The following is a 21,848-nucleotide window of genomic DNA, read 5'->3' as shown; positions in this document are numbered from 1 at the left end:
GCATCGATTCATTAGAAATTTCGTAGAGAAATAAATGTATGTGTTCTAGATACACGTGGTTCACACATGTACATACAACGACACTGACATCTAGCGAACACAACAAAAAACAAATTTCAGGTGATTTCGGTTAATGGCATAAGAAATATATTGAGTCTTATCTAATTTATCATATTTTTGGCAAAATTTTCATCCAAATGAAATATTTTTGTATATTTTATTACTAATAAGTTAGGTTTAAATACTTAAATTTTTTTAAAGCAGAAGGGCGTGAGTAAATTTTTCTTATAAATTATTTCAATTCTTCTGACGCTGTTCAAATAAAGTTTAAAGTTCGTAGTTGTCATACGCGACTACTACGTGTTAAGTTTGTGTAATCGTGTCGGTGAGTGACCAAAACAGAGTGCAAAGCATGGGAGTAATCAAAAGAATGACAGAAACACGGGTACTTGCGGGGGGGGGGGGATTTTTAATTATAATTTTGAAATATTATCTTTTTAGAAGATATGAAATATTCTCAGCTGCTGACAAGTGGGGGGGGGGGTGACAAAAATGGCTAAAAATCTGCTGACGTAATACTTGAATCGGGCCTCTAATACGATATATTCCTAAATAGCCCTGTTATTTTGATAAACGATTCTTCCGCTCGCTTTGAAATCAGAATATTTCCGATAATTCGAATTTTCCCACTGCACATTCGACTTATCAAGATTTGACTGTATACGAGCGACCAAAAGAGCGCCGACGAAGAAAGTGTTCAAGCATTTCTCCTCCAAAATATCCTTCACGAAACCAACCGTCCTTACCCCCTAACAACTCTGGTCTATCACCACGTGGTATAATTAATGCTCAACTTTCTCAACCGGACAAGTATGATTGGAGTTATATATACCCGGCTAAATTCATCCGTACAACGATAAATAAACATCAAATACTCCAAGAATAAACATAATCCGCGGACATATGAGATCCTCTCTAACATCTGCTCCCCCCACTATGTAATAAGTTTTAAGGAGCCCTAAAGTTTATTTTTGGGTGATTTTTCTTTTCTTCCTTGCTTGTCCCACAGAAGAAACTGTGTTTTTTTCCATTTTGTGTTATTTTCTTTGCCCGAGTTTCGTGCTTTTTTTTCGGATTCGGACTCGTTTGTTCTCTCAAGAGTGAAAAAAACGGACTCTTTTTTGACGGATGAGGAGATGTACGAACACACATAAAGACCGTATTTACTTCGAGGTATTTGCTTTTCCCGGCCGTAGGAATGGGAATAAAAAGATTTTAGGGGGCATTTCGTGGGGAGCTTGTTATTCCGTTTTTTTTTTGCTTTTACTATTTTACCATTGCTTTTTTTTCCCCCTTATATACCGTGAAAGCGTTGAGTCATGCTCTTATTTTTTTGAACCGTAATAATAAGGCTCCAAAATTCTGCAAAAATTCCTTGCTTCTTTTTTATACAAAAGTGTCCGAAAGGACTAGAATTTCTTCGGTTAATTCTAAAGTTTAGTGTAAAGTAGGAGAAATTGTACCTGCGAAAAGATTGAAATTTTAAGCTGTGATCGTGAATTTATGATCTCACAATAAATTTTTTGAATCGTGATAATTGCGCTTCGAAATAGTAAAAAAAATACACATTATTTTTTATACATGTGTCTTAAAAGGAAGGGAATGCTTATGGTTGATTCTAAAATTGAATTGAAATATGGGAAATGACTGGTAAAAAGAGAGAAATTGAGATGTAATCATGAATTTGTGATTCCAGTAATTTTTTGAACAGTAAAAAATCGGTTCAAAATACTAAGAAATATTTTCTCTTTTATGCACAAGTGCCCTTAAAGTAATACTATGTTTATGACTGATTCTAAAATTGAAGTGAAATATGGGAAGTGACCAGTAAACATAGAGAAATTGAGCTTTGGTAATGAATTTGTAATTTCAGTAATTTTTTGAATCGCAATAATAAGACTTGGATATCAATAAGAACTCCTTGCTTTTCTACACGTGTCCAAAAGGAGCACAATTTCTGCGGTTGATTCTAAAAATAAAGTAAAAATATGTGAAATATCCTGTAAAAATATTGAAATTCTACTTTAATTTCAGTAATTTTTTGAACCGCAATAAGAATGCATCAAATTACTGAAAAAGGGGTCTGGATTTTTATACGAAAGTTTCCGAAAGGGATAGAATTTCTAGGGTTGATCCTAAAATTGAAGTGAAGCATGGGGGAAATTACCCGTAAAAAACTGAAATCAAGCTGTGATCGTGAATTTATAATTTCAGTTATTTTTGGAATAGCAATGACAAGGCTTCAAAATGCTGAAAAACTTACTCTTTTATACAAAACTCTCCGAAAGGAATAAATATTCTGTGGTTGGGTTGTAAAGTGGAAGTAAAATATTGGAAATAAGAAACGAAATTCCACTGTGATTGTGAATTTATAATTTCATTAATTTTTTTACAACCTTAAGTAATGAATAGGGCTTCAAAATACTACTACTTAACCTTACATGCAGCTCGTACACATTCCTCTACCGCATTTCTAACGAATAGGTACGTGCCGGAATGTGTGTCTGTGTGTACGTGTTGTGAATCTAACGTGAAGTTTGTTTGTGTGTAATGCGTGTTATATGTGTAGTGCTGCCATCTGCCGTCGATTCCTCTAACCACGAGTGAAGTGTAATGATTGGTTAATTGCACGCCGTTGCAGGCGTGTGGCTCTCTGTTACGAGGCATTTTAACGGGGAGATCGGCTCACATTTGCTCTCCGAAGTTGGGAACCAGGCTTCAAAATACTAAAGAACCCATTACTCTTTCATAGTAAAGTATACGAAAGGAAAACAATTTCTATGGTTGATTCTAAAATTGAAATATAATTTGGTGGAAAATGGCCAGTAAAAAGGGAGAATCTCAACTATGATCGTGAAATCAGAATTTCAGTAATTTTGATATATCTCAATGTTTTTAAAATACTGTACGGGTTCGAACCCCACCTTCACCACAGTGTTGGTCGGCTGAAGTTGGTTTTCTGTGGTTCCCAACTTCGAGGCACAAATGTGAGCCGAACTTCCCGTTAAAAAGTCTCGCCGCAGAGAGCAACATGCCCACAGCAATACAATTATACAATCATTAAACTTCATTCATAGTTAGAAAAATTGATGGCAGATGGCAGTACACATAACAAACATTACATAGAAACAAACTTCACGGAAAGTTCGCTATACGTACACACACATTCCAACATGTACCAATTCGTTAGAAGTTCCGCAGAGGAATATGGATGAGGTGCATGTCTGGTTTAGTAGTAGTAGTAGTAGCTGTTTTATACAGAAGTGGCTATGGTTGATTCTGAAACTGAAATATGGGAAATCATGAGTAAAAAAGAGAAATTCAGCTGTGATTGTGAAATTATAATTTCGTTAGTTTTTATTCCCAATCCCCTCATAAAATAAAAAGTTAATCTGAATTTTCTTTTATTGTACTGAAAGAATTTGATCCAGTGGAATTTGGACCGGAATCCACCGAGATATCGATTGAATTGAAATGTTGATCTTTTGCCGCTTTCTTCGTTTTTCTAGCAGGTGAAAAATGGCAAAAATAAAGAATTTTAATCACCGATATCTCGACGGTATTTTATCGGAATACCATCGGATGAATTCCCTTCAGTGCATCTGATCGAGGCAAAGAACTTTTCTGTTTGTGCCGTATAAAAATGTTATTTTCCATGTTTCTTAAAATTATTATTCAGGCGTCTCTGTCACAGCTATGAATTGTGTTAGTTCAATTTTTCAACAAGCAACCGTAGGATGTTCGTTTATTTAACTTATTCTGTTTTTATTATCCTCAGCATAGCAGAAATCACTAGATCCCAATGTAAAGCATTTTTTTAATGAAGTAGGCTTTCTTTCGATTGTCATCGGGTGCAAATTAAGTGGATAGGAAACTGTGTTCAATAGAGGAAAAATCATCTCTACCAAATATCTGGGACTTGTCATTGTGAAAATAGACTTTTAAGGAAGCGAGATATCTCGTCGATGCATGTGAGAGGGTTATTTTCTATTTTATTAGTTTCTTTTTCCTTTTGTATACTCATCGTCAAACGCTTCGTTTATAAATTCCATCACACATTTGATGCACGCAGCATAGATGATTTTGACAAAAAGACGATCGAATGGCACGTCGTGTAAACGTATATTCTCGTACAACTCCGTTCATAAAATTAGAATATAGATAATTGATAGAACCGCTCACAACCCCGGACTGATACAAAGCACCTTACTTCCGTTACCTCAAAAGAGGAACAGTTGTGTCGGAAAAGTTAGCAAAGATTTATAGTGGTGTCTCCCCGTGCTCGCAAGTTTCGAATCACTGGCGTCGTTCTCCCCATGGAGACAGCCAAGTCGATGCAACGTACAAGACATTTGACTGAAATGAATAGCTGAACCCAATGACTAGGGCGAAAAATTGCACGTGCGCCCAGTGGCAAATAAGGGCCGGACACCACAACCTGGGATTTCAAAAGAAGTGTGGAAAAGACTTGTGGGGCAAGTAAGAAGAATTTGGCATGTTGAAGTGGAAGATATTCGAGAATGTTCTAAATACACAATATATGCAAAAAATATATGCAGTGCCTCCACTGTGACGGCAAACGAAGAAACAAAGCCTCTGTCCGCAGTGCTGGACAGTTTTGTTCCCCTTTCCTTTTACGGAATATGCAATATACACACACAGAAAACATACAGAGCCTCCACTCACCACCTCCTAGGGCTAGGAATCCTCTGCACTGTTTGCCATAAACGTCATGCAGACTACCTAGCAAGTTTGCCACATTTTTAAACACATTATCCAATTTCGTTTCTTCTTATTTTGGCGTAGAATCTTCCTGATTGGCTCACAAATATCGCGTAGTGATTGGATGTGGTTCATAGAAATCGCCAATTCTGAGCCCGATCATTTCTTTTCCTCACAGCAATGACACTGGGGGTAAATATCTGATGCTGGTCTGGTCTACTGACACGAGCAGGGATTTTTTTACCCCTGAATATTCTGAGGGGAAACTGAACTACTTACTGACGTCACAAGCAGAGTGCGGAGACCTTCTATCTCTAGGAGGTGCTGCTCCACTGTGGCGAGAGCCTCCGTTCACAGTGCTGGGCGTTCAGAAATGACTCGCATATATTATTTACGTTACATAAATTTTTCTTTTTCACAATATTGTTGCTTTTTATATACTATGAATGTATCATAAAAGAAAAAAAATTATACATTAAAAAATAGAAACGGAATGAATTTTTCCGAAAAATCATAAAATTATGATACTTTAGTATAGTTGATTCAAAAAAAATTACAATAAACTGGAAAGAAAGAGCATAGATTTTTCAAAACAACCAATTCAGAAACCTTCAGTACTTGGGGGCATCCCCTCTTTGCCCTAATAACATCTCGTAAACGATTTGACATATTATTGCCAAGTTTTTTAACAGTCATCGCTAGGGAAATTGGCCCACACGGATTTCAAGTGAGACAAAAGTTCATTTTTGTTTCTTTTTGGGGCGAATTGCTGCAGACGTCTCCCCATGATGGCCCCACAGATTCCCTATTGGGTTCATATCGGGTGAATTTACAGAAAGTTAACTTTAAGAACTTTTTAAGCCAGTTCTTGTCGTCTTTGAAGTATGACTAGATGCAGAATCTTCTTGGTATACACTAGAATTGACAGTTACATTCGAAATGCAAAGCTTTCCTGGGCTCCCAGCGCCCAGGATTAAAGATATCATTTATTTTAAAACATCAAACATACATTTTCCCACTATATTCTAATTTTTCGAATTGGGGTTGTATATGCCCAGGTCGGTGTCGTCTTCTTTCCGTCTGATGGAGTTGAGAATTCCTCAAGTATTTACAGTCAAACCTCGTTAATGAGTCACTCTTGGGAGAGCAAAAATATGACTTAGTAAGCGGAGTGACTCGTTAAACGGAGTAAGCCATAGCTGTGCCAATTCCTGCCTGAGGATAATTGGAACTTCCAAAAAGTGACCCGGTGAGCGGAGTGACGTGCTAACCGGGTGACGCACTAACGAGGTTTGACTGTATAAGATTCGAAGAATTGTGTCTTCGGCATACCGGCAGAAAACGGTCCCGTTGACTGCTTGTTTCGTAAACCATCGTATTCCGATCATTCTTTAAGCCGGGTTTTCCTAGGAGTATGTTTTTCTGCGCCGCGTGAACCGAATAGGCACCTTTCGTGTCCGCAGAAAGGTGTTACTTTATCACGCTACGCGTTTGTGTTTTACTAGCGTGGGGTATCAGCGGTTTTGTCCTCTGCATATCGATTTGTTTCCGCCATTTTGCACAATAAAAAAAAAAGGGAGACCGAAAGAAAGGGGGTAAAACACAACAAAAGTGAAGACAAGATCGGTAAAACGCACGGCGCACGACGCATTTGAATCCTCTAGAAGCAGTCGGCCAATCGCGCCCGACGTAAAGCGCTGGCGTGAGGCGTGTTGTGCTCTGTAGGAAAACAGTCGCACCGCCTTTTCCTATTGATGAGTGGATCGAGCTGGGCGATTCACGTTGCACACGCTGCTCAGGAAACCTGCTCCTAGGAAAGCCCGGCTTTATATCAGGGGTGGCCAACATTCTTCCAAGCCATGCCACAATCAAGATAATTTTCGATGCACGTGAAACTCTAAGAATTTTAACGCGCATGCTATGCGTCCCGTTTTACGGGACCCAAGAATTCTTTCCGTTCCTGTAAAATATTGTTCGGTTGTCCTCTTATTTTCTTCAGAATTTTCAGTTTGTCACTCTTTTGAGTCAGAAATTCGATTAACGCAATGCAGATTGTGTAAGAAGTTCATCTTACCTACACTATGCTGTACATAGATACCGGAACCTGAGGATTCAGGGTGCTTGGGCACCCTACTCGATAAACTATGTAAGAAGGCTTAGCTTCCCCTCCCCGAAGAAAATTCATGGAGAAAAAATGTAATTGCATGCTCCCTATGTAGACGATCCTAAATCTTGTAAACATAGGACGTTCAGCAAAAATGTCCAAAGATGATAAACCTAACATAGAAAAGCATTGAATAGAAAGGCATCGCATAGTTATTTTAAAAGTCCTTACCATACTAAATATAGGTTTGGCAGACAGCCCCACGAGACCATTATTCATAAGAAAAAGATCGTTTAAATAATGGAAAGAATATCTTTGAATGGACAGATATGCCTTTTAATTTTTGAAAAGATGGAATAGATTTCCCTTTTAGTTTTTGAAAAGGGGACACGCTTGTCGGGGGTTGGCCACCCCCTGCCTTATATCGACCTGATATAAAGAGTTCTTAACCTTTGGGTCACAGGCACTCTTGAGATGGGTCGTACTACTCCACTTACACAAATCCGGTTATAAATCTATTTGTTGCACCATTGGTTTTAGGGGTGTCTTGAACGATTTCGATGGCTTAGGCTGGTATCCCAACATTTTTTCGGACACTGTTCAGCCACGATATTACAAACAGTATTTTTGGCGGAGAATTCGGCATCCGAAATGGCATGTGATATTATTTCAGAATGCGTAGGAATTCTAAAAGTTATCTAGGCTAATATAAGAATAGTAACACGTTCACCACAAACACTAATGAAAATTCAGACATGATGAGAATTTGAAATAGAACGTAATTCGAGAATTATTTCTAAAAGAAAATTTCATAGTTAAAGGAAAACGATTTCAGAATTGATGAAAAATGATTGAAACAATAAAAATTTTCGCTAGTGAAATAATTCTACGCATCCCAAAGAAAACTCCGAATTTATGAATTATATAATTTTGGAATTAGTGAGATTGTTCAACAATTCCCCCGGCATGTTCGATTTGGGGCCCTGGGCTCCTGCCCTGCTGTTAAGATGCCATAGAATTGTTTCACTTATTTCGAAAAAAAGACATAGTTTGTTAATCACAAATATTCAATTAGAATTTTTTAATTACAAATAGACCGATTGGTCACACTGTTCATTATTCTGTTGATTTTTGGGTCGCGGCTGAAAAAGGTTAAGAACCCCCTAAACTGTACGAATCACTCAAGGACAACTATAGCATAGCCAGTGTAGACATTTTGGATTTGAAATTTCGAGTTCGAAAATTTTTATTTCTTCATTATAAGACGTTCATAGACTCCTCTCAATTGGATAGTTACGTTCGTGTAGACAACTCAGGAACTTCGTATTAGTTCACACTATATTTTAGTAGATCACTACATTCTCGGTCGCTCGTGGGTACGAAATGCTGGGCCCCCTCATCTTCTCCATAAAGAGAGATTAACCTCAGCCATGGTGAATAGGAGGTCAGGTCTATTGATGAATGCACATGAACACAGTATTGGCTGTCTTCAATTCAACAGAGCTTCGTATACACCGGTGTTTTCAACCTGTTGTCCGCAGAACCCCCGAAGGGTCCAGTGAGTGCTTTGTAAAGGTTCCACGGGATCATTTTATTTATTACCATTGCATGAATGGTAACATATTTAGGGGATGTGGAGCTGTAATTACTTCAATTTATGTTAAGAAAATATAGAAATTTTTTTTTTTTAAATTTTATGGGGGGTGTAGAAATTAACCACCGCTACAGGAGGTCCGTGGCATCGTATAGGTTGGGAAATAATGGTAAACACGAGGAGCTTTGACAAACGGGCGGATTAACCGTCCTACATTTTCAAGCGACAAAATCAGTTTTTTTTCCTTCAAAGTGGCGTCTGATCGTTGAAAAACGCGGAATAATAATTAATGATGTCACACTTCGCATAAAAATGGCAGGTAGGTAAGCCTGAGTTTCCAGCAAGAGCTCTAACGTACAAATTACTCAACTTAACATTTTACTGACCCTCAAACAGATCTGCACCACAAAAATCTTCATAGTGGGTTTACGCAACCCACACTGACAGTTGATGATTAATAAATAGCCCAAACAGATATTGTAATATTGGTTTTAATTTATATAATTTTTTATTTTCTAATACTATCAACCGTAAAATTTTAGTCTTATTTCTCTCAAATACATTACACATTCTATTTAAAAATGTATTTTATGCAGATTTTGGTGTAATTATAATATTAAATCAAGAACTGAGGCTTATTAAATCGTTTTACAATTGATGTCACTAGATGACTCTTGTCACACTTGCTTTCCCTTAGTTTTTCTTATTCTTAATTTCGGTCAATAATTGAACATGGCATTTGCATTAATTGTTATTTTTTATCACCATGTTTATTTTCTTTGGCAAAAAAAAAAGTATCAGATACATTGAGTATCGGCTACCTTCAATCGTCAATGATATTTTTGCTATTGTTGTAGTAAAAATATCCTGTCTGAAGTGAAACTGGATAGCCCCGTCTACATGTCGAACATCGTGTTAGCAATGGGAATTTTAGCACACGCTTGAATGGGGAGCAGGAATTGCTCCTTCTTTGTTGGGGATACTTGAAGAGTATAACTTCCTTTCCTATATTATCCTTTGCGCGACGAATTGAACCGTCCGACCCACGTGACCTCTGACGACGTCTGGAAATTGTCGGTAAAGTGCCGGTGTACGTAAACGGGTTTTGCTGAAAGTCATTGAAGCTGGTTTACATAAAGCCGCTTTTTCTATTTCCCATGTAGACTCGTTCCATTTCTTTCCACAACAGGGAAAAATCGCAAAGGATTATGGGGAAGGGGGATACTGCACCTCAAAAATCTTCATAAAGAGGGTGTAAATATTTTTCCTCCTGATTCCTTACGAGGGAAAAAAAGTCGTCAAGCGGGTGCAAGAATTCTCAATGCTACCGCAATATTGCACGTGTAAACGGGCCTTGAATGAGCGAAAAATCTATAGTGGGCTCGAAACCAGTTGCCCAAATTTTAAAGATCTTTTTTTTCATGAACGACGGGGATGACTTGTGTGCGCTCACAAAATTAACGTTAAGAGGTGATACACTGTGCACTGAAACCTCACTACAACAATATTCGATACAACGATAAATCCTTCTACAACGATACTTTTTTTAATCTTGTTTGGAATTGCCTATAGTCCAATACAGTGGATTCAGAAGTGTGGGTCGTGACCCCGTGGGAGATCACGTTAATGAACTAGGGGGGTCGTGAGAGATTCTCCAAAATGAAAACGACCGAATAAGATGTTTATTTTTCGTAGCGATTCTTATCGTTCAGCTGAACAGCCACCTTACCATACACGTATCGTACAGTGTAATTTTAGCAAATTCTACATGTAAAACAACCGATAGAGCAAGTTAATATTTTTACAGGGGATTCAGAAATCAGAGAGAATCAACTGATTTAAGAATATTATTAAGTATTGAAACCCAGAACCTGCGTGAATGAAGAGATAAAATTTCCACATTTTGAATTATGAACAATTAATATCGCTAATGTGTCGTTTGTGAAGCTCCTTTAATGATAAAGTGAAGTCATTAAAGATATAAGGGCTTAAAAATATCGGGAAGAGGGAAGACAGGGATTAAATTTACTGTGGGAAGTGCACCGAGTAATCTATATAATAGAAAATACTCCTGTATTTGAGAAATAATTTTGCATAATAAGCATGGGTGTGGCTCTGCCACAACCATAAAAGTATTATGGATATTCAAAAAAATATAACGAATCAAATAAAATTATTCTTCCTACAAAAGGAACCCGAAAATATTCTTACACTGGGCCATGCGTTTGATAACGGTGATCCTGAGTTTGGTTACCCTGTCTGGACCATTACGATGCGCGTGAAACGCATTCCGTACCAACTTGCGACTGCTTGTGTTGATGACACCTTCCACAGGGTTCAAAGCTGAAAAACATGTGGGTAGTTGGAAATCTCATAATAAAACAGTTCTGCTAACTAAATATTGAATAATTGCTTGATTTCATTCATCACTCTGATTGAGTAAATGAAAAGACATTCATCCACACAAAAAACCAGGAAAACAAAAAAAATTTGCACGGGAAAACGGGACATATGGTCACCCATACGGGGGGTGCCGATAAAATTCTTATCGAAAAGGAGGTCGCGCTTCAAAAACTTTAGGAACCACTGGTGTAGTCCGTGCTCAGCCCATGGCCCGCGGGTAAAATTCGGCCTTTGGATTCATCTGATGTGGCCCGTGACCTCAAGCGTAATTTTGTACGAAGAAACCAAGTGACACATAAAGAGATCACTTAGGCGACCTGCGGCTTATTTACATATCACTTGAGTAACATGTGACACGGTTAGCACCGCAGCCGACCGCGATACATTTCTAGATCACTTAAGTGATCCACGGCACAGTTAGAGATACCTCAAGCGGCCAGCGGCGTTGTTGCAAATCATTGAACTTCCCCACGGTGCATTTCCAGATTACTCAATTGCCCCACGGTGCAGTTCCACATCACTGAAGTTTCCCACGGCATATTTCCAGAACATTTAAGTGACCCGCTGCACAGTTCCAGAGAAGTTGAGTGAGAGCCCGAGTGGCGCAGTGGTAAGATGCTCGTCTTCCACTATGAAGGTTACGATCACTGCCCATGAAAATTTTTGAGAGAAAAATTATGAAGCTAGAGCATAATCTAGAGCTATTTTCCATTCCTGTTCATTATTTTTTCTCGTTGAACCACTATTGAAGGCATATGCCCCCCCCCCCCGCCCTAGAGTTTTGCAGACCACTGAATGGGAAACACCATGCTGGTCAGTGGGTTCGAATTCGGGCATAGAACGTCAGAAGCAAGTTCTTTACCTACCGAGCCTGGGGCGACTACCGATGGATGGAGCCTTTATTTCCCACCCGACTCCGCTAGTTGGAAATTGTTTTAGGGCGATATATGACCAGAGTTGGTGTGCGGTGAAGTTGAGCGGCCAGCGGTGGGGGCATAACACCAAACATGGCCCCCGCTCTGTCCCTTGCGGGATATAAGCGGATTACCTTGCGGCTGGGCCATGCTGGAAGAAGCAGTGGGGGCAGTTCCAGAACACTTGAAAGGCCCACGATACATTTCCGGATCATTTAAGTGACCCGCGGTGCAGTTCCACATTACTGAAGTGTCCAACGGTGCATCTGCAGATTAATTAAGCGACCCGCGGCATGGACACTGAAGTTTCCCACGGCATATTTCCAGAACATTTAAGTGACACGCGGTACAGTTCCAGAGAAGTTGAGTGAGAGTCCGAGCGGCGCAGTGGTAAGATGCTCATCTTCCACTATAAAGATTGCCGTCACTGTCCATGGGTTCGAATCCGGGCATAGAACGTCCGAAGCAAGTTCTTTGCCTACCGAGCCTGGGGCGAATGCCGATGGATGGGAGCCTTCATTTCTCACCCAACTCCGCTTGTTGGGAAGTTCCCGGTAACGGGGATTTTCGCTACAAACCATTCACATGACGTTTAGTTTCCTTCTCCCTCTTCTTTCCGGAAGTCGTCACTGGTTACGTGGGTTGAACGGAAGTAGTTGGTTCAAGATGGCTGACTAAGGAGCTTACAGTAGTTTTCGCGGCGCAAAGGATTATGGGAGAGAAGGTCGGTGTCGACACCAATCCACCCCAAGAAAGATGGTTTTCCCCCTACGAGGGAAAAAAAGTTGCCATGCCAGTAATTATCACCAAAGCGGCCCCCCAATCTCGCACATGTGAACGGGGCTTATGAGGAATACCGTCATCTTTTCTCCTTACTACTTACTGATCTTGAACGATTCTGTCGATATTTTTAAATTTACCAAATTTTTAAGTTTTCAAAAGAAAATTTACGAATATCAATTTATGTTATTCAGTAAATAATATCTTTCTTCCATAGCACATGCAATCAATAGTTCAAGTACTAGATCGCCATGCGCGGAATCTGTAATAACCGGATAGTTGCGAGATCAGTCTTCTTTTTCAGTCACCGGCTCGCGCAAAGCGGTGATACGCTATGCAAATGAACGGAGCGTTTCCCTATTCGGATTGGTCCGGTCACCGGAATAGGAAAGAATAGATTTTTTTAGGAATAGAATAAGATTTTTGTTTCCAGTTGAAACTTGAAATTCGGATTTTTATATAATCAGTAACGATGCCGATTTCCAGAATTAGAAACAGTCGCGCACTACGGTCATACACCCTTGAAGCGGATAATCTGCTTGCACTTTTTACACCATCTCGGGGGGCGAGTAAACCACGCCCTCTCAGAATAGGAAACGCGCGTAGGCCTATGTCAAGACCACGACGCTTTGAACGTATCATAAAAAATATCATTATGCAATTTAATGTAATTTTTTACTCATATAATTTTGTATTTTAAAGATCAATTAAACGGCAAATTTTTATTCTCGTTTCTCTCAAATATATCTAATCTTCCCTGTATGTAAACGCCCATCACTTTGGGGAAGAGCACAAACCATCCCAAGATGGTCTTTCTGAGTGGTCAGCGGTCATGTCTGTCTGTATATCAAGAGATTTACACGTCACGCAGATTTGGACGGAAATGATGATTTTCGTTTAATAGGACGTACTACATTATTTCCACAATCGATGTCACTAGCTGGGTCGTAGCATAGTATAGCAGCGTTTTACATCCGTTTTTCTTATCCTTAATTATTTCAGCCGCCCCCCCCCCATTCATTCATTAAACCTCACTCACTATAAGTTGAGAAAAACTCATAGTTTAAAAAAATGATTGCAGATGGCAGCATTGCACATAACAAGCATTACACTTGAATAAATTTCACGGTGGGTTCACTATACATACACGCATTCCAACATGTACCAATTCGTTAGAAACTCCGCAGAGGAATAAAGACGAGGTGCATGTCTGGTTTAGTAATAGTTCTCCCCCCCCCCCCGTTTAAACATTATTTTTGATGTGAAAACGTCTTTTAAATCATCTGTTGATACTGGATGCATTCGCAAGTTTACGGAAACTGCGCGACATTTTGCCCTTAGAACGTTTCATCCCCGGTACATTTCACCCCTGACATTTCGCCTGCCTGACCGTATGAACGAGCATGTGAGTGACCATGTGAATGAATGATCAAGTGACTTAGATTCCCTGACACTTCACCACATGAGTGACCAAGGAAGTGACTATGGGTGATCAAGCGAGTTGGACATTCATTCTAGGACATTCCGCCTATCTTGCCCGTATGAGTGAAAAGTAAGTGACTGCATGAGTAACCTAGTGCATGATCATATGAGTGACTAAGTGAGCGACTGAGTTGGGCATTCAGCCCCGGATATTTCACACACGACATTTCGCCCATTGAAATTGTATGAGTTCATTTACAAACATTATGTGAGTTATATCACTCACTTGATCATTCACATGGCCATTCACTCAACCATACAGTCACTCACACAGTCACGCACTTCACTTGATCACTCATGCACACACTCACTCATACTGTCAAGGCAGGTGAAATTTCCGGTGATGAAACGTACCAGGGGCGAAATTTCCGGATGCGAAATGTACCGGAGACGAAATGTCACGGGTGAAATGTCGGAGGTAATATTTCCGGATTCCCCGCATTCGCAAAAAGTTGCTTAACGGAATAATTTAAATGGTCATATCTCAGGAAATGTTTAGAGTATATCAGTGTTTTACATGTCCTGCGGGTAGAGTAAGAAACATCCAATGATATTACTATGGTTTGAATACCTCTTTTGAACTGGCGACCCGCTTTCCTAACGAAATTGTTTTACGCTATATCTTGAGAGATTCGCAATATAGGCGACAATTAGATGACATTGGTGTCTTCTGTTAGCTATTTCAAAGACACATCCAATGATATCAATTTCATTAAGTATTTATCAAGCGATTCTAGACACAAAAGACGTATTCACGGCATATATCACGGTTTTTTTGCATTTAGCACCATGGCTATTTGTTGGTCCAAATAGTATCAGATTCATTGAGCCACGGCTACCTTTATTCATCGATGCATTCAATCTGTATAATTTCCATGAGAGTCGTAACCAGAAACTGTTAGTAGACTATTCTTTCAAGGGAAAATATCGTGTCCGAAGTGCACTAGTCTGAATAAGTGAAAACCTGTAGTGGTCTCGGAACCAGCTGCACACATTTTTGAAGATAACTGCATGCTCTCTCACAAAATTGGAATTAAAGAGGAGACATGTAGGCTGGACGACCCTGCCTGTAAACGGGAGAAAAACAGATTTGGACCAACCCCTAAACTTCTAACCATTAATGCGATCATCAATATCAGAGATTCTTAACATTATTTCAGCCGCGACCCATATTCAGCAACAACATAAGTTTCGCGACCCATGGCACTGTGATTTTTTTCCCCAATTAGTGAAACCAACGATAGAATAAGTTTATTCATAGCAGGACTGTAAGTGAATTTATAAGACTCCTCTAGGAAGCTCTTGCAAATTAACGCCTTCGCTTACAAGAGAATTGGCAAGATATTCGGATGCTGTTTATTTGACAAATCGGCAATATAGTAACCTTGTCCTAACCTAACTGCACGTTAGAAAAACAAAGAGTAAGACAGTATGAAAGATAAGGGGATAAGAATGTAGTTACACAAAGTTAGATTTCTTTTCACCCTCACCCTACCTGTTCTCTTTCACTGTTATACGAAGCATCCATCATATGTGAGGGAAAAAAAATCCCCATCAGGGTGTACAAAAAACCAAAAGGAAAAAAAAATTGTAAGGTTGTAACAAAACTTCGGAATGATCAAGAGAGAGGAAAGAAAACAGAGTGAACTTGTTTCAAAACTTCATTCCACTGGCGTTTGGACGAATTGATGCGTCCTTTGATCGTAAAGTGGTTAAGTTCGTTTCCTGACCCGTAGCTCAAGAATACGTGGCTGTAATCGGATTTTTTACGACCCATCTCGGAAACGGTTACGAATCGAGTCTGGGTCATGACCCATAGCTCAAGAGCCCCATCTATACTGTCTCGTATAGAAAACATTGCTTAGATCTAGTAGCACTTGAGAGGAGAATGGAATAGATGCTCACGCTGATCATAGAACTTGATCATAGAAGTTCCTGAATATATTTCGCATGCTTTTCATATTTTGACAGGGTTTTTATTCCCTCTTTTTTGAGTCTAAGCTCAGAAAACTCTAGCTGAGCTTAGGATGGATTTAATGAAAGCTTAAATTTTTCGCACTTTACAAAAGTTGTGAGGGAAAAACGATTAAGTTATTACTTTCTTTAAGCAAAGTTAGATGGACAGAAAGTCCTAGATATATTTTAAAAATTAATTACAAATCAACTAATTGTCATAAATATTTGTGGTTTGCCCTAAAATACTTATCATGACTCAGTTTTTTGGGGGTTTTTTTTTGAAAAATTAAAAAAGTTCAAATTTTGCTCACAGGTGCGCTTTACAATGAAGAACACGACATTTATACATAAAATGCAATTCATACAGTGCGTAATCAACGTTTATGACAATTTGCATGATATAAAACTACCATATTTCAACATGGGCATCCTTTAACCCGTGTAGATGTAGCCCGAGGATGATAGATCTACGTAATGCAAATTGTCATAATAAATCATAAATTGTGTACTCATACACACAAACTGTATGTGTTGCATTTTACGTGTTATGTTGAGTTTTTCACTTTACAGTGCCACCTGTAAGTAAAGTTTTCTTAAAGTTTTCAAAAAAAAAATGTGTCGGTAGTTCCCAAAATTTTTGACTTCGCAAACCCCTGGTGGTGAAGGTCATTGCACTGCGGGCCGCCTGTGCAGAAGGTCAGTGCTCCGCGGGCCGCCTGTGCAGAAGGTCAATGCTACGCGGAACCCACTGTAGCGTAAGAATTCCAATTTCGCCAATTTCTACGCCCTCCACTCCCATAAAATCCCAAATGCGTGTGTATTGCCTTTTTATAATTTTCATGTCATAAAAAGTTGAATACATTGTAATCTCAGTGTACAAAATGTGTCGTGCATGCAATGGTAGTAATGGAAATGATCCAGCGGATCACTCATGGATTAAATTCATGAGATATTGTATTTTCGAGCTGCCCTTTTTTTGGACGTTCTTGTCAATTCTTCGATCAGTTTTTAATTTACTTTACTATTTTGACAGTCATGGGCTACAAGAATTTGACCTTTTCTTCTCCTTTCCGCAGATGGTTTCGTTGGGGACATAGCGCTAAGCAGATTAGAAAACGACTTGTACGAACGCGAGCTAGAATCTCAAAGATTGGAGACGGAGCAACAACAGCAAGCAGCAGCAAAAAGGAAGCCCACCACAGTCTCGACAAATACCTCAATCGACGCTTACGCCACTGGTTCGACACGTAGGAAGCAAGGCGAAGGAGACGTTAATAGAATGAGAAGACGGCACTGGAATCTCGAGAAGAAGTTGCGGAGGAGACACAGGTAATTTTGCATTGATATATCGCTCTTGAAATTAGTGAAACTTCTTTCTACAGATTTCAGCTTTGTTTGCGGTAGCTCCAAATCGATTGGGCGTTTGCTTACTGTGCCTATCAAAAGGGCAAGATGGCATATTATGAGTTCAAAACCCACTCAGTTGTGTAAGGTTCCTCTGGTTCGATCGCCGTAGGTTTCATGGTCCTCACGAGGGGTGGGGGCTGACAGGGCTCTAGCCCTGGGGCCCCTGGACAATTTCAATATTTTTTTTGCATTTTCACGCTATAAATTAACTTAAGAAGGGCCCATGTAAAGTCTAAAAAGGGGCCCGCTAAAGATCCCAGGGGCCCATCAGTATGTGGGACCATCGATGGTCTGCTGAAGCTAGTTTCCCAAGTTTAAGACGAAAATGCAACCCCGATCTCTCCATTAGAAAACCTCGTCACAGAGAGCAACAGACCTAAAGACCTTGCAACACTTGAATTGCACTGGTTAAAATATTCATCAATAGACAGTTTCGTTTTCCGAAGGTAGATGACAGCACCAGAAGACATGAAAAGAAATTGCTAAGTAAAGGGTTCGATCCCCACAGACGGCACAATGTTAGTCGGCGGATTCTGGTCTTCTAACTTCGAGGCGTAAGTGCGTCCTGATTTCTCCGTTAAAAAAGTCTCGCCCAAGACGACAGACACAGAAATCAAGATCTGGCCAACGAAGCAACAGACTCAACAACGGTATAAATATCCAATCGTTATACTTTACTCCCAATTTGAAATATAGACGGCAGCACGCTAACTTCTTAACGAACATCATATCACCATATAGCATATACGCAGGCATCAGACTGTCAGGTGGGGCAGGATCGGCATAGCGGAGCTCGAATACCACGAAGGAAGCGTCTAATCCGCAGTTGCTATCCAAGAGGTTGACAAAGAAGAAATCCTTCAACCCACCATCCCCCACAGACATGCCTCCCCCCACATAGTGGGGACTGACAGGGCTCTAGCCCTGGGGGCCCGGGACGGTTATCATCATTTTTTTTGCTTTTTCACGCTATGAATTACCTACAGAAGGGGCCCGTTAAAAGTCTGACCGAGGGGCCCGCAAAATATTCCAGCCTAGGGGCCCCGCTACAGGATGTGGGGGTCATGCCCACAGAAACCACAAATAGATGGCGCCTTCACAAAAAATATCACCGCCACTCGTCAACCTTCCACAAATGATGTAAGAACAATATGACAATTGTACACGTCACGAGGAACTTCAAACCAATTGGTACATGCTGAGAAGCATTTGAATTAATTTACGAGTGGCCCTATTCTATTTCCGATGTGTCCGATATGTATGAAAGGTGTTCGAGAAGTGCTGCCATCTTTTTTTTCTGAATGGCGTAAAACGATTATAGTGTGACCGAAATGATCGGGCTTCAATCGCTTTGCTGCATCAGTCATCTTCAGACGAGATAGACGTAAGCAGAACAGGAAGCACCGTTAAAAGATGGACGAACGTAAATAGCAAGGAATAAATATACGGTGGCCATATGTTACCCTTAACAGATACATTGTGTTTATCAACACAGGCTAGACAACTGCAAGACGTCCATTGCTCGGGGGGAAAAAAACCGTTTTCTTCCCCTCCTCTTTACGGTGTATCACGTTTGCCATCTCTTGTGTCTTACTACGTTCAACTTCTCCTCTTATGAAGAAAGCCGATGAAAATGTATGACTTCCGGAAGGCTCACCCGAAGGTCGTAAATTGAACCACGGTCCTCAGAGTGGGTCCATTAAGGACTCCCCTAAGAATATCCGAGAATATTTTTCGATAAGAAGTTTCACCTTCCAGGGGAGCAAAAAAAAAATCTTAGTTTTTCAGTCATTATGGGAGGGGAATTTTGATCCCTTGTAATGCTAGTTCCACATAACGCTGCTCCGAGAGTAAAGTTTGGTTACCCACATGAAAATATCGGCAACTTCCAGTCGTACTACGAGTCAAAAAAATAACAGTAATAACGACCAAGAAGAAAACTTCGGGATTTGAATGAAATTTAGCGTAATTTTCACATTAGAGAATGTATAATGGGGGTGGATCGAAAAATCGAAATGTGGATAAAAGAATCGGTTTGGGGTTCAGAAGTTGTCTTTTAAGCATACTAACGTAAATGCAAAATTTTTTCAACTTCAATTAATTTCTTCCGGTGCCCCAAGACACTTAAATATTTGCCAAAAATCGATTTTAACGCAAATTTTGAATAAAAAAAATGAGTTTAAAAAGTATTCGATTTCACAGGGAAAATAGTTATAGGCAGAGAATGAAAAATCGTTTATTGTTTATTATTAAATGTATAAAATTATTTAGTACAGTAAAAGTTGGAAGAAATGGTGAAAATATATCCATTATTCATGCCAGACTCCAGCAGTTGAAAGATGCATGTGGAAAGTGCGTCTGGAGAAGAGACATTTCATATTTAATGAGATAAAATCAAGAAAACATATCTAACATTTTAATAAATATGTAAATCTTCAAATTAATACAATTATAAGTTCAATTTTTATAAGTTTTATGATTTATTGCTTTGGTTTTTAAATTTATACTTCATGTGTTATTATAAAATTATTATTATTTATAAGTTTATACTCTTTAATACCTGAGTACTCTGCAAAAATTTATAAAAAATGTTCATTAATTTACACAATTTTTTATACATTTTCATAAAAGTGTGAATTTTTAACTATTTTTGGGGCTCTTGGAGAATGGATTTCAATTTAAAAAAATTATGCAAAAACTAATACACCCAAGACAGAACTTTCCGACCCCACGTCGAAAGTAATTTAAAATTTATTTTTATAAATTTCCATGAAAATGTCAATTTTCAACTATTTTTGGGGCGCTTGGGGCACCGGAAGATATGAATGGATTTCAATAAAAAAAAATTATCCAAACTAATACATCCGAGACACAACTTTCCCACCACAAACCAAAAGTAATTTCGAAAAAAAAAAAATTTCCTATACTTTTCGATCCACCCTAATGTATAAGAAACACAGTATAAGGAAGAAATCATTATTATATCGGCGAAGAACAACAGAACGGAATGGACCGAGCACGACCAGACCCTGTCACTTATGCGATTCAAGTTCAAGTCGCTTTAAGCTCATTGCTCCGGAGGGCGTGGTCGCGCGAATAACAGCAAAAGGAAACGAAAGCATTAGTACCTTGTCGGTACATGGGGGCCGCCTTTAGCGTATGGTCGTATAAAAAGACACGGTCTGGCAGTGATGCATGCAGGTTCTGTTTGTTGGTATGAGGTATGATGAGGATTTGTTTGGTATGTTGGTCATACGTGGTCGGTTTCGGGTCAAACATGTTCTGAATGGTGGTCCAGTCCGAGCTTGGTGCAACTTGCTGCACGATCACAGTTTTAAAAAATCGTCGCAGCTTGTCGGTTATATTGTCAGTTGACTGTATATTGTGAATGTATATTGTCAGTTGACTGTATATTGTGAATGTATATTGTCAGTTGACTGTATATTGTGAATGTATATTGTCAGTTGACTGTATATTGTGAATGTATATTGTCAGTTGACTGTATATTGTGAATGTATATTGTCAGTTGACTGTATATTGTGAATGTATATTGTCAGTTGACTGAATATTGTGAATGTATATCCTCAATATGAATGCACACACACATGATTGGGGGCCATTTAGGTCCCCCGATAGGGACCAAAATTAGTTTTTCCCCTTCCTTGTATTTCAGAATTTTCTCTGTCACGACCACGACCTCCGGGGCAATGAGCTTGAATCCCGTAAGCGACAGAGCCTGGTCGTACCCGGTCTGTTCTTCGTGTAGTGACTCATTTTAAATGGGAGACCGGCTCGAAGTTGGGAAACGTGAAAAAAATTTCTGTCGATCACCACTGCGCCTCCATCTTGGCTCGAACCTGGATCGTCGCGATGCGAATGTTACACGTAACTGGATCATTCCGGGAGGACCTGAGGACAATGTGTGTTGAAATCTTCCCAGTCGTTTTGCAGCTCTCCAACCAGATGCACATACCTCTGGCTCTCATGTGTACATGCGCTAGTAATTTATATTTTCATCTTGAAAATAAGTCTCTCTCCGATCTTTGAGCCAATCACCATTCACAGAGTGACATGTTAGACGTTTCATCTGAAAAATTAGCGTCCTTTTACCCTTTCTTCTGCTTAAAATATGTCATTTTTCTAGAATACATGTTTACTTTCCCATTAGGTCAAGGTTCGGTGGAAACCGTCGCCGAGTGAAGGACGTCGCACGTCAGAAGAGGGCCGCAACTGCGAGGCCAGAGAGGCTTTGGGAAAGAGCCGTCATTCCTTATGATATAGAATCCAATTTCAGTGGTAAGATTACATTCATCGATTCGCGCACTTTTAAAATATCTAATCATTGCACTTCACTCACTTCACTTCAGAAATGTAGATGGAAGCACTGAAACATCATTACACTTCCGGCATAACTCACTAGGTCGTA

General features: G+C 39.5%; 1 protein-coding gene across 1 annotated transcript in view; it reads left to right on the top strand.

Annotated features, from left to right (window-relative positions):
- The window catches only part of LOC149081332 (bone morphogenetic protein 1-like), a 265,551-nt gene that overhangs the window by 112,302 nt on the left and 131,401 nt on the right, over positions 1-21,848 (top strand). Inside the window, exons 3-4 of the mRNA XM_089238168.1 lie at positions 17,092-17,344; positions 21,591-21,718. Coding sequence (XP_089094294.1) covers positions 17,092-17,344; positions 21,591-21,718 — 381 coding nt within the window. The remainder of the gene's footprint in view (positions 1-17,091; positions 17,345-21,590; positions 21,719-21,848) is intronic.

Source organism: Pholcus phalangioides, unplaced genomic scaffold (genome assembly GCF_987345545.1).
Source record: "Pholcus phalangioides strain wild (caught in Gottingen) unplaced genomic scaffold, Ppha-v1.0 ptg000010l_1, whole genome shotgun sequence".
Taxonomy (NCBI): Eukaryota; Metazoa; Arthropoda; class Arachnida; order Araneae; family Pholcidae; genus Pholcus; species Pholcus phalangioides.
This window is presented reverse-complemented; position numbering and strand designations above follow the sequence as displayed.